We start from the raw sequence: 13,330 nt of genomic DNA, 5'->3' as shown, positions 1-13,330 counted from the left end.
TCAATTGACTTTCAGCTCTACCAAACATGTCTTTCTTTACACACAGATCATATGGAGTTTGTCCTTTTAAAGAGCCCCATTATGCTGTTTCAAAAGTTTCTAAAGGTTTCCTTGGTTTAAAGGTCACATCCAATTAGTTCACATGTATCCATGGTCTTAAATAATGCAAGACTCTTATTATATAAATTTGACATCACATTATTTCTCAAGGAATCTCAAAAGATTTGTTTAAAGTTCTTGTTTTTCTGAATCTGAGCCAAAATTGTAATAAATGCATTTCAGATGTAAGTGACCACTGAAAACTCCACAGTTTAGTTTAGTCATCTTTAAACTGCAATAGTTACTTGTTTATTAGAAAACATTTTTTTTTAAAAATCAAGCCAGCTGAACTAAAGCTGTTAGTCCACCAGATGGAAAAGCATCAGTACTAAGTAGCATTAACCTCTCTTAAAGGGACAGTTCAGAAAAATAGTTTAAATTTGGTCATCATTTGCTCACTCTCTACTTCTTTCAAACTTGCAGTTTTGCTTTCTTAAGTTTAGTTTGCAAAACACAATTGAAGATCTTTAGAAGATTGTTGGAAACCAAACAGTTGATGATCCACATTGATTCTATAGTATTTTTCCTACTATGGGGACCATTCATTGTTTGGTTGCCAACTGTGTGACTCTAAAATATCTTTGTTTTTGTCCATCTGAAGACTCATCCATTTTGTCCATCTAAAAACTCATGCAGGATTGAACTTTAGGGTGAGTACGCTTTCATTTTTGAGGGGTTAACTCTTTTTTTTAAATATTTTTATCTCTTTACGATCAAATCTTTGGGCGCTAATCCTAAATTTGAGAAGACAAAACTTTTATTTTTTTCAGAACTATGTACTTCGAAACCAATCTTCCTCCAGAGAAACACTGTAAAACAGCATTTTCTTGGTCAGCAAGCAAACATTTTACATCCATACACATGTAAACACAAACACAGACATTAAGCAAGCAAAGTATCATAAAGGTTTTATGATGGAGCGCGGATGAAACAGGCCACCCAGCATGCTTTGGGAGCCTGATCCAGTAGCTGGCTCCATAAAGTGAGTTTCTGTGTGCATATTTACGCTAACCACCGTGTACACACACTCACACACAAACGCAGCATGCAGATTGGTCACACACACGTGAGTGCTTGCATGTGATCAGTCTATGCAGGCGTGACTGTATGTATGTTTCACCTCGGCTCTGTTGGCGGTTGACTATTCCCCCTAGTGTCCATCTCCGGTCGAGCCTCTTCAGATGAGCCTTACGCCTTTTAGTAACTGACATGGATGAATGAGGGCAGCAGAAAGAGAACAGAGACATGACAAACTCAACGTAAACAACTGAGAAGCAACACTGGGATTAGTGTAATGAAGATAAATGATTACATGGAGGAAGAGAGAGTCGTGATCGGTTAGCGACGCTCGAACGATGACAAAGAAAGCAATAGAGGACTTGGATTAATACATGTGTTATTGGATTTTAGTGGAGCTTGTTATACTGTGGAAAATGTAGTGTTTTGATATTCTATTGTGCTGCAGAATGGAAACGTCATCTGCTCGTAGTGCTCCAAAGATGCAAATGTACACTGTTAATAAACAATCTGCTGCCTTTAATTTTAGTTGAATCAAAATAACTGTCAAATCATCTCAACTTACATCAATCAAACTGAGTAAAATATTTAGGTAAACTTTGTATAACACTAATAATAAATAGTCATAATAATAAATAGTCAAACCCGATTAATGTATTACAATAACTCAAAGTTACACAAAAACATCTGTTGTCATGAGTTTTTGGCATATAATTCATTTTTTTCAGTGCAGTCAAATGAAAGAAACAGTGCACTGCAAAAAATGTCAATGTCATTCTGATTACGTACCCCTATGTACATTTCTGGAGAGCGCCAAATACAATCCAGGAGGTAAGTTTATGTGCCGTTTTTTTCGCAAATCCACCAGAGTCTGCTGTGTATGTTTTTTTTTTGCTATATGCTAGATGCCGGCAGCTAGCTCTCTGCAACTTTTACATGGTCGCCCACTAAAGCTTAGCAGGGCTGCACCAGCTCAGTACCTGTATGGGAGACCACATGGGAAAGCTAGGTTGCTGCTGGAAGTGGTGTTCGTGAGGCCAACTGGGAGCGCTCAACCTGCGGTCTGTGTGGGTCCTAATGCTCCAGTAGAGTAAAGGGGACTCTATACTGCTCAGTGAGCGCTGTCTTTCGGATGAGACTGAGATCCTGACACTCTGTGGTCATTAAAAATCCCAGGATGTCCTTCGAAAAAGAGTAGGAGTTTAACCCCAGCATCCTGGCCTCCGTCCATCATGGCCTCCTTACCATACCCATATCATAAATGGCTTCATTAATTATGATGAAGCCTCTCCACCAATCAGCTGGTATGTGGTGCACGGTCTGACGCAATATGGCTGCCGTCGCGTGGTGGATGCTGCACACTGGTGGTGGATGAGGAGAGTGTCTAGAAATATGTAAATGTAAGGAATTATTATTATTATTTTTGAGATCTTAAATTTCTCTCGCAAGTGCCATTAGTGCCTGCTCTTCTCGCGTAAATCCACCAGAGGCCGCTGTTGACTGACTGATCGACTGACCCACCCTCCTCCTTCCCTTAACCCAACCAATAGTGTTTTAAAAAGCACCAATTGACCAGCGCCCACCCACTTCCCTAAACTCAACCGGAAGTGTTTTCAAAAGCAATCCAGAAAAAAAAGCCCTTGCGGCAGTCTGACTTTTACCACGTTTTCAGATTTTAGCACATTCTCACTCTGTTGTTTTCATGTTTATTTGATATTTTTTGGCTTTTGTTTTTGTCTGACCTGCTTTCTGGAACTGTTCTTCGCCGGACCTGAACCCTGTTATTGCAGTCAACTCTGCTCTGCGTCTCAAGTCCGCCACTGACGTGATCCACTGCACAAACTGGTAACAGCGGAAAAGCCGTCCATACAGAAGTAAGGAGTCAGCCAGTAGTGTGAGAAGGAATGGCATCATACCGCCGCGTTTCATTTGTTTTAAGGACGAAATTCCTCTGGCTACATAATTATCGATCTCTAAATGTATATAGGGCTACGTTTTCAGAATGAGCCTAGGTTGAAAAAATGTTGGGTTCAACACAATCGATTTGTGTTGGGACACAACATGAAGGAATTAAGTTAACTTACTAGTTTTCACCAATTTAGGTTTATTGTACATACAGTAAAACAACTAACTTGTCCCCAAGAAGCTCATGAATAGTGTTGTTTCAGCTCAATTTAAATAATTTATTTGAACAATTCTAAATGTAGATGGTCTAGTTCAAACAAAGTTCAGCCTACAAAAATCTGTCTACATCTTAAAAATGAAGCTGTGTAGCCATGAGGGAAGGTAAATTACCCCTCTGGGATCAATAAATTGTGCGCACGCGTGGGGATTTATCGATCCGCCTAAGACAAAGATAGTAGCAAAAGCTTTATCTCCAGCCTGAACGCTCCTAATCTTACACCTGGAGCCTTTCTGCACAAAATACTGCTAAAGTGTGGTTTGCTAAGACTAGAAAAGGACACATTTATATTGAGACTGCATCATCCTTTATGCTTGTTTTATTGTAGTGAGAAAACAGAACAGTTTTTCTTTAACTATGGCATTGTACATTCAGGAGTATGGAGCTTAAAATATGACAAAACAACCTAATTTTCAATTGTGTTAGTTTGAATTATTGGCAATTGTAATTTAATTAAGCTGAATATTACATGCCATTAAAATGAGCACATCTGACATTTAAGACCACTGTTTTTATAGCAGATTTGTATAGACGTATTTTCAAATTTCATTTTTGTTGTTGTTTAATTAAGCTGAATATTACATGCCATTAAAATTAGCACATCTGACATTTAAGACCACTGTTTTTATAGCAGATTTGTATAGACGTATTTTCAAATTTCATTTTTGTTGTTGTGTACTCCTAGACTCCAGATATCTAGTTTGTAAAAATACAGTTTCAAGCTTTCACAATGAAGAAAACTGGAACATCAGTCGCATGTTAATTTTGTAAATGCGTATTGTGAATTATTTGTGTATGACTTATATATGCTTATTTCTTTTAACCAGCACAAAAATAATATCACTTAAAAATCTAACTCATAATCAACTAAAAGTCTACATTGTGAGAAAGACCCACATCCAATCAACATTTCAAAATCCATTCAGCAACTGACGGATAGGACGTCCAAATCCTTTGCTTATTTATTGACTCATTGATTGATTTTCAGCAATCTATTTGTATTGCCCTAAAAGTTAATATTATTGGGTGTTGTCATTTTCCTCTCTTCTCGAAGTATTTGCAGTAGGGAAATAAGTATTGAACATGTCACCATTTTCCTCAGAAAACTTATTTTTAAAGCTGTCGTTGACACTGTAATAAAATGGAATGAAGTATTGAACACGTGAATATTGGAAAGGGTAGAAAGCCCAGACAGAAGCTAAAATCTCTCAGTAGTTCTTCAGCAACCTTTTGCCCTTCATCATTGTAAATAAATATTAGCTGTTTCAGTCCAACATCTACATTAGCAGGATGATGAAGATGAAACCAGGGTGGACATTTCAGCAAGACAATGATCCCAACACAGCCAAGGAAGCTTTCAAATGCTTTTAGAGAATAAATAAATCATGCTGTGGAATGGCCCAGCCAATCACCTGACTTGAATCCAATAGAGAATACAAATTAAAGATCAGTTTTAATAAATAAACCACAGAACCATCAAATTTTTTTTTTTACATTTTGTTGAAGTAGGTGAAATAAATCACACCTGAGCAATTCATGTGACTTCAATCTACATATGAGAGGCGTCTTTAAGCTGCCATCATCAGAAAAAGTCTTATATTATTGAATCCTTTTCAGTAGTTCAGCACTTTCTCCTTGTGTCATTTAATTGTTATTACTCATAACAAAATTTTCAGATTTTGTTTGTTTTGTTTCATTTTTATGTTTGTTTTGTTTGAGTTTTTACCAAAATTTGGTTCAATTCCAAGTCAGCATCTCCTTTAGAAATGTTATTCCGATGAAAAAAACATGGCATGTTCAATACTTATTTCCTCCACTATATTTTCAGCTCTGGGTTCACCTTTGGGTCGCTCTAGCCAATAGCAGAACAGCAACATTTTGGAGGGTGGGAATAAACCAATGCATAAAATAAATGTGATTTATCCAACACAATCTCAAGGCAATTCGTAACTTTTTGATTTAGTGGCTAATTCGTATGAATTTGTACAATCTAATTCGTACAATTTAGTACGACTTGCTCATCCCCTAATGACGGTTTGGTTTCGGAGTGGGGTTCGGTGCCACCTCCTTTTTAAAATCGTACAATTCGTACGAATTAGCCACTAAACTGGCAAAACATAAAATACTTACATTTTCTCGTGAGATCAGGCTGGATTTATCACACGTCTGTGATATATATTTTGTTGACTATTATCGCCATAACGATACTCGACAATAAAGGATGGCAACATTTCATGAATGAGAACCCATTTTTCTATCCTTCTTCAATCTGAGATCTCTCAAAGTCCCTAGTCTTCCCCTTCTCTCTCAAACAAGCTAAATATTTGGTATACAAAGTTTATCTTAAATGATGAAATCCATATTTTGGTCACGGATGGTGATCGATCAATAAATGTGACAGATCCATTTATTCAGTGCGTCCTACCTTCTCCAGATCTAGATGTTCCAAGGTCCAGATCATCTCTGGTGCCGCTCTGAGAGTCCAAGTAGGTGGCAGGAACCCAGCCCTGTTCTTCAGCTGTACTGACAAACCACCAGCCTACAGATAGGAAACAACATGTATATTTGAACACCTGGATGAATAGTCACTTTGTTTACAGATTGAAGACTAAGAAACATCCATGCATTGCGAATGAATTCTAATACGCAAACATTTGGTTTCCGCTAATCTGATGGGAGTTTGCAATGTTTTGGCTTCAGCCGTGCTTACAAACACACTCTCTCTGGTGTTATTTAGCTTCAGGCCATGTTTATTAATCCAACGGACTTCCTGTGTAACATTTGGGATCAATTAGACCTCACAGTAATATAAATATCAAAGCGTATGGACCTGATAAGTGTTTGTATGCACAGGCAAACATAAGGAAGGTTTGACATGTTCAACATTGTGCAATGCTTGTGCGTTTTTGGCCAAAATAACCTCATCGTTAAAATTGATGTCTTTCAGCTCCTTTGTGCTGTGTTGAAATCATTAAATGTCACATAATGACTTGTTTTTGAAACATGGATTATAGTGGGTTATCCCCCCCACCCCCACATTTGCACAGTAACTCAAAGATGTCTCTCAGATTTCAAAACAAACTCTCAAACAAGAAGGATAAAAAAGAAGGATCCATTTAAAACACAATCACTGAGCTTAAACCTATATGTAGTTCACTACTAAAATGTAAATCTAACTTATGTGAACACCAGTGGGTGAAAACTCAAAGTCGTCTGAAAAACAGATTCATCTGAGTGAGCCTGTTGCCAAGGCAACAGAGTATTGCTGGGAAGCTGATCATAACAGTGTGATGTCATCAGTCAGCTATAAATCAGCTCATAATGACATCATAACCATACAGAAGCAAGTCTTTTGATTAACCGCAAATGTTCTGAACCAGCTTGTGCCAATAATGATGTCAGTACTGTATGCTTTAGAATATGTTACACGTGTGTAAAAACACTTATGTATGTAAAATATCATTCAAAAGCTTGCGGTCAGTTTGATTGTCCTTTATTTCTTTCATTATTTTTCTTCTGGATGGATTAAACTGAGCAAAAGTGACAGCGACAACAATATTATGACATGCACATTTTGAGCACCGAATAAGCATATTGAAGTGATTTCTGAAGAATCGTGTGACACTAAAGACTGGAGTAATGATGCTGAAAAGACAACTTTACATTTAAATATATGTAATAAAAGAGAAAAATACTGTTCTTTGGCACTACTAGACTCTGTAAAACCAAAGCTGAAGCCCATACTCAGTTCATCAACTTTCAATTTGCAATTTACTCTAGCTTTCATTTTAAACAATACTTTGCAGTCTTGGAATTCTTAAAACTGCTATGCGATAGTGAAGATGCTGAGCCGACATTAGTTTCATCTTCAGTATGTTGGAAATAGACTGTAGTCTTGTCTGAAACCATAGACCAAGACCCATATCCAGACCACATCTTCAAGTTTTGAGACCCAGACCATGTTTATGTGGTCTTGAGAGCACAGGATAAAGAGTTCAACTTAGGAAATATTAAGTAACACTGGCTTTAAAATGTCAATTAAAAGGAAATTTAACCCTTTAACTCTCACCACACATTTAGAGTTTATTCATTCAATCATTTTCCTTCGTCTTAGTCCCTTTATTCATCAAGGGTTGCCACAGCGAAATGAACCGCCAACTTATCCTCTGTTTTACACAGCAAATGCCCTTCCAGCTGCAACCCAGTACAGGGAAACATCCATACACTCTTGCATTCAAACAAATACGCTACGGCCAATTTAGTTTAGCAAATACACATCGCGCATGTCTTTGGACAAGGGGGAAAACCAGAGCACCTAGAGGAAACCCATGGCAACATGCAAACTCCACATAGAAATGCCAGCTGATCCAATGGAGGCTCGAACCAGCGACCTTCTTGCTGTAAGGTGATAGTGCTAACCACTGAGCCCACATTTTGAGTTCTAACTTGAAAATATAGGTAATATAATGCAATTATAAAGTAACATTAAACTAATAAATTAACGTTAAAATAATATGATTCAACTTGTGACAGTAAAGGTGTTACCCAGCAACCACAATGTCATAAGACATTAATATTAGGTTAGATTTAGGTTGTGACGTCAGGTGACCAAAATTCAACGTCTAGCCAGCGTCTAAGGGCAATCTTATTTTTGGACGTCCAATAACGCCATCAAATGATGTTCTTTTGTTGATATTAGGTTGCATTAGAAAGTTACCAAAATCCAGCGTTGAGCCAACATCTTAAACCAACGTCATATTGAAGTCAACTGCTGACATTCATTTGTCAGGTATGGCAACCAAAATCTAACATCTGATAGACGTCACAGTGGTAACGGCCACACAACGGCAAGCTGTAACATCATTAGACGTTGATATTTGGTTGATTGTAGGTTGTGTTGGAGAATGACCAAAATACAACGTGGAGTCAACATGTTAAAGCAACGTCATATTGACGTCAAATACTGACATCTATTCATCAGGTATGGAAACAAAAATGTAACATCTGATAGACGTCATAGTAGTGACGTTCACACAATGTCAAGCTGTAACACCATTATATGCTGATATTTAGTTGATTTTAGGTTGCATGTTGGACATTGACTTCGGCCTGACATTGGGTTTTGACGTCAACTCAATTTTAATTTCAGACACAAAGCAACATCCCCCCGTCATGTTGACGTGCTGTGCCTGTCTGGTCTGATGAATATAATTTATATAATTTTAATATATTATTTTTTACAAAAGTGAACTGACACCAATAATTAGAATAGACACTTACTGCATATTATGCCTGCCTACATAAGCCTTGACCAGCAAAAGAGATTTATTTCAAATCTTAATGACTCAAACTTTTGACCTCTAATGTACATTTAAACCTCAAATAGTGCCAACAGATCAGAATACTGCTTACATACAGACAACACAGTAAGATTCAAACAGACCTCACTGAAATATACTGTATATCACCCTGACACAGCACATCCTTACACACACACACACACACACACAAGCGGTATGAATTTGTTAATAGTTTTGTAAAAGAGCTGAGAGCAAGTTGTGACCACCCTGCCTGACTGAACCCCATTGACTGAGATACTTTCTCCCTGTTTATGCACACCAGGAACCGTCTATGGCAAGCACAGAGGGCCAATTCAATCCAAATGCAAAATGGTGCAATTTCACCATCACAAAGATGCTTTTCATTGGAATCGCCTGGCATCTGTTGATCTACTTGTGTGAATGCTATAGGTATGTTTCATCACAGTCCTCACAACATCTTTTCAGCAGTTAAATTGATGTACTTAAACATAAGATGAAGACTGGCCTTATTTGTAGCCTAATTAAATCAGTTTTTTATACATGCGGTGGGTCCTCTTATGGAAGTAGCCATGACCAATTAAACACTACTTACTTTATTTTGGTAAACACCTTGGTATTGGCAATTTTCAGAATAATCTGATTACAGTTTAATATACATATACTAAATAATATATTTAATAATTAATATACTAAATAATAATATATATATATATATATATATATATATATATATATATATATATATATATATATATATATATATATATATATGGTAATCTATGTTTCATCCAGACTAGTAGGTGTCAGTATATTTCCAGGACAACAAAATTGACAACATAAAAATAACCCACATGGGCTGCATCTAAAAAAAAACAATGAGACAATCTAGCATTTGTGAATTGACAGTTCTCATTCAACATTAATAAAAATTGACAGTACAGATTTCTGTCATGTTGCATCTGCACGAATAGATGTCAGTATGCAATAGGTATAGGTGACACCAAATTTTAAATATGATGTTGATACTTTTTTAGTTATGTGATATTTTTATTTAAATGATCATTTGTAGCTTCTTTATTTTTCTTAAATACAGTTTTTATTAGAAATATTGAAAACATTTTTTTTTAAGTATTTGCAATTTTTTTTTTCCAATTTTTTTTATTTTATTTTATTTTATTTTTCAGGCCAACTTCAACTTTCAGTGTATTTTGAACTACTTAGAATGTCTAGAAAATCAAAACTGCAAGTAAATTCCTATTTTGTATTAATAAAATGTCATTACTGATATTTTTAAGGGTGTTGCGGTGTTTGCATGTTGCATGTTCTCGCCGTGTTCAAGTGGGTTTCCATCCGGGTGCTCCAGTTTCCCCACACAAGTCCGAAGACATGCGGTTAGGTGAATTAGGTAAGCTAAAATTTTTCATAGTGTGTGAATGTGTGTTTTCATAGTGTGTGAGTTCATGTGTGTGAATTAGAGTGTTTGGATGTTTCCCAGTGATGGGTTGCAGCTGGAAAGGCATCCACTCCGTAATAACATTTGCTGGATAAGTTGGCAGTTCATTTCGCCATGGCGACCCCAAATTAACAAAGACACTGAAAAGAAAATGAATGAATGATATTTTTAAGGTTCTTAACACCAAACAAATAGCTTGTAAGTAACAATATGAAAACTGCAGTATCAATGTTCCCATCCTTACTATTCAACAACAAACAAATCAGACAATTTTTTAAACACAGAACAGTTTAAATACTTGATCGCCAATAATGAAAATGAACAGCTAGAAAATTATATAATCCAAATCAGATCCTCTGATTTGAGGTCAGCTGAATGACCTGAAGGAACACTCCATTTAAAAAAAAGTAGGCCCACCTACAGTTAAACGAGTAAGTTTTAACACTTTTGAGTCCATTTAGCCAATTTTAGATTAGCGTAGCATAATTCATTTTATCGGATTAGACCATTAGCATTTCCCTCGAAAAATTAAAAGCGAGTATATAGTACCTTGCCGTATCAGCCTGTTTTGATTTTTCATCAGCCTTAGTACAAGATGCAAATACAAAAGATTCAAGCATTAAATAGAAAAAAAATATTTAAACTCCTTTTTCTTTGTTGAGCGAGTTTGTAATGGTCTAATCCAATTCAATAATTTGTGATAAGCTAAAAGTGCTTCTGCCAGATCCAAAGATTGGCTAAATGGATTTAAAAATGGTGAAACTCTACTGTTTAACTTTAGGTGACTGGTAAAAAAAAGTGAAGTCTTCCTTTAAAAGCTCAGATTGATATTACTCTTTATGCCTGCCAAGTTTCAAAGCTAAGCTCTTGCTTGACAGAGCAAAAACAAGTTATTTCACCAAACAAGAGACAAGCAGAGCTCAAGACAGACAACAGGAGTCTATCTTTGATACAGAAATGATGTACTCCTCTGAATTCCTCAGCGGTTCAGAACGTTACGATCTTTTTTACACAAAAACAGACAACAGAAGCTGAGATACAGGTGGGCTTGCTCTTCAAAGAGAAAGATCTGGGCCGTTCTGAGAAAGATGGTGTTACTGCAAAACAGACTAATAAATCTTGGACTGCGTATCGGCTTCTGAGAAACGTTTCTGCTGACAGCTGCATGTGTGTGCCATTGACTTCTCATATACACATGGTAGGGCAGTAGGTCGAGTGAGGTTTTGTGTGTGTGTGTGTGTGTGGTTAGATAAGATTCAGATTTTTGTGCCATCGTGCAACTACCCACTCTAAAGGTTTGGTATGGCAAGCACTGCTTATATTGTCTTCAGAAAACACATACCTTACATAAAGTTATGTGCGTAATTTTCTTTGCTGCCACTAAGGGTGAAAGAGAAATCCAAGAAGAAAGGATGGATGGATGGGTGAGTGGGATTGTGGATGGATGGAAGGGTGTAAGGATGGATGGATGAGTAAGTGAATGGGTGGGTGTATGGATGAATGTATGGATGGGTGGATGGATGGATGGATGGATGGATGGATGGATGGGTGGGTGTATGAATGGATAGATGGATGGGTGGATGGATGGATGGATGGATGGATGGATGGATGAATAGGTGGGTGGGTGTATGGATGGATGGATGAATGGGTGGATGAATGGATTTATGGATGGATGGATGGGTTGGTGGGTATATGGATGAATGGCTTGGTGGGTAGATGGATGGATGGGTGGGTGTATGGGTGCATGGAAAGATGGATTGATGGTTGGTTTGTGTATGTATGGATGGATGGATGAATGAATTTGTGGGTGCATAAATGGATGGATAAATATATTTATGGGTGGGTTAGTTTGTGTATGGATGGATGGATAAATGGGTGGGAGGCTGTCTGGATGGACGGAAGAATATATTTATGAATGGATGGATAGGTGGGTCGGTGAATAGGTGGGTTGGTGGGATGGTGGGTGGATGGATGAATGAATGAATGTATGGATGGATAGACTGTGGTTGTATGGATAGATGGGTGGGTGGGTGGATGGATGGATGATTGAACGGATTGATGGATGGGTGGGTCGGTGGTTGTATGGATGGATGGATGGATGGATGAATAGATGGGTAAGTGGGTGGGTGGATGGATGAATAGATGTGTGGGTGTATGGATGGATGGATGAGTGGGGGTGGGTGTATGGATGGATGGATGAGTGGGGGTGGGTGTATGGATGAATGGCTTTATGGATGGGTGGGTTGGTTTGTGTATGGATTGATGGATAGTTGGGTGGGTGTATGGTTGGATGGATGGATGGATGGGGCGTGTAGAGATAGATGAAGGGATGGATGGTTATGTTGGGTGTAGGGAAAGATGGATGAATGGATGGATGGATGAATTGGTGGGTGAATGGATAGATGGTTGGGTGGATGAATGAATGGTTGGATAGATTCAATTTAAGTTAATTTATTCTCCTTTCAGTCTGTTTTTGTCCTATTGGGCTCATGTAGTGTTTTCCTGCAGCTGTTCAGTCCAGTTCAGTGCAACTTTTTACACACTAAGCTGGTTTTGATTTCATCTGAAAGTCTTTTAGCAAAGACAGCATGCAGCATATAACACTTTGAAAGTTATTTTAAGCACTAAAGGCCTGATAACGATGACATCATAAAGCTCACAGTCACATCCCTAACCTCCAACATCCCCAACACTCATATTAATCAATCAATACTCTAGGTTCACCCATTTCATCTCCTGAAGCGGGAATATTCGGTCTCATCCTACTAATTTAAGCTCATGCGCCAAACAGCTTCAACCGTCTAAATATATAGCAATTAAGCTGAAATGAATGAGAGAAAAGAGAAAGCCAGACGCGAAGAGAGGCTGAACAGAAAAAGACAAAGAGGAAAGTGAAAGACGGCAGATGTTTGGCCTGCACTTCAAAGCTGAAGTTTTCACCACACATTCCCTCCATCCAAACCAGCCAGAAGAAGAAAGAGAAAAAAAATCAGACAGGCAAAATTACACATGCCTTTCACTTTCTTATTTTAGAGCTGAAGCAGCAAACAGAAATAAATACAAACAGAAGCAACTACAATTTGCAAAAACATCCATGTCGGAAAAACCCAGCTCAGTTGGGCACCACCAATTCTCCTCTAGCCAAACTTAAATCTTAGTCAGTCAGATGACGAGTAAATGAATTGCAAATATCTGTGGGTTCACAATCCCTTTAAAATATCTCACTGAACCCAAGCTTCCCAAGAGTAGCGCAGAGTG

The 13,330-nt window shown here is 37.6% G+C and overlaps 1 protein-coding gene and 1 long non-coding RNA gene across 16 annotated transcripts in view; one reads left to right on the top strand and one right to left on the bottom strand.

Moving 5' to 3' along the window:
• The window catches only part of sh3pxd2aa (SH3 and PX domains 2Aa), a 168,337-nt gene that overhangs the window by 15,044 nt on the left and 139,963 nt on the right, over positions 1-13,330 (bottom strand). For 9 of the 15 annotated variants that reach the window (XM_021475313.3, XM_009293905.5, XM_021475316.3 and 6 more), the window contains 2 exons: positions 5,724-5,837; positions 1,220-1,303 (listed from right to left, as the gene is read on the bottom strand). In XM_021475313.3, coding sequence (XP_021330988.1) covers positions 1,220-1,303; positions 5,724-5,837 — 198 coding nt within the window. The remainder of the gene's footprint in view (positions 1-1,219; positions 1,304-5,723; positions 5,838-13,330) is intronic. The other 6 variants (XM_021475323.3, XM_009293909.5, XM_073947053.1 and 3 more) reach the window with 1 other exon arrangement.
• LOC141386350 (uncharacterized) lies at positions 2,907-11,475 on the top strand. Its single transcript, XR_012408180.1, has 3 exons — positions 2,907-2,990; positions 8,921-9,048; positions 9,915-11,475. It is a non-coding gene; the product is annotated as an uncharacterized lncRNA (long non-coding RNA).

Source organism: Danio rerio, chromosome 1 (genome assembly GCF_049306965.1).
Source record: "Danio rerio strain Tuebingen ecotype United States chromosome 1, GRCz12tu, whole genome shotgun sequence".
NCBI lineage: Eukaryota > Metazoa > Chordata > Actinopteri > Cypriniformes > Danionidae > Danio > Danio rerio.
The sequence above is the reverse complement of the archived record's forward strand: the minus strand, read 5'-3'. Positions and strand labels throughout refer to the sequence as shown.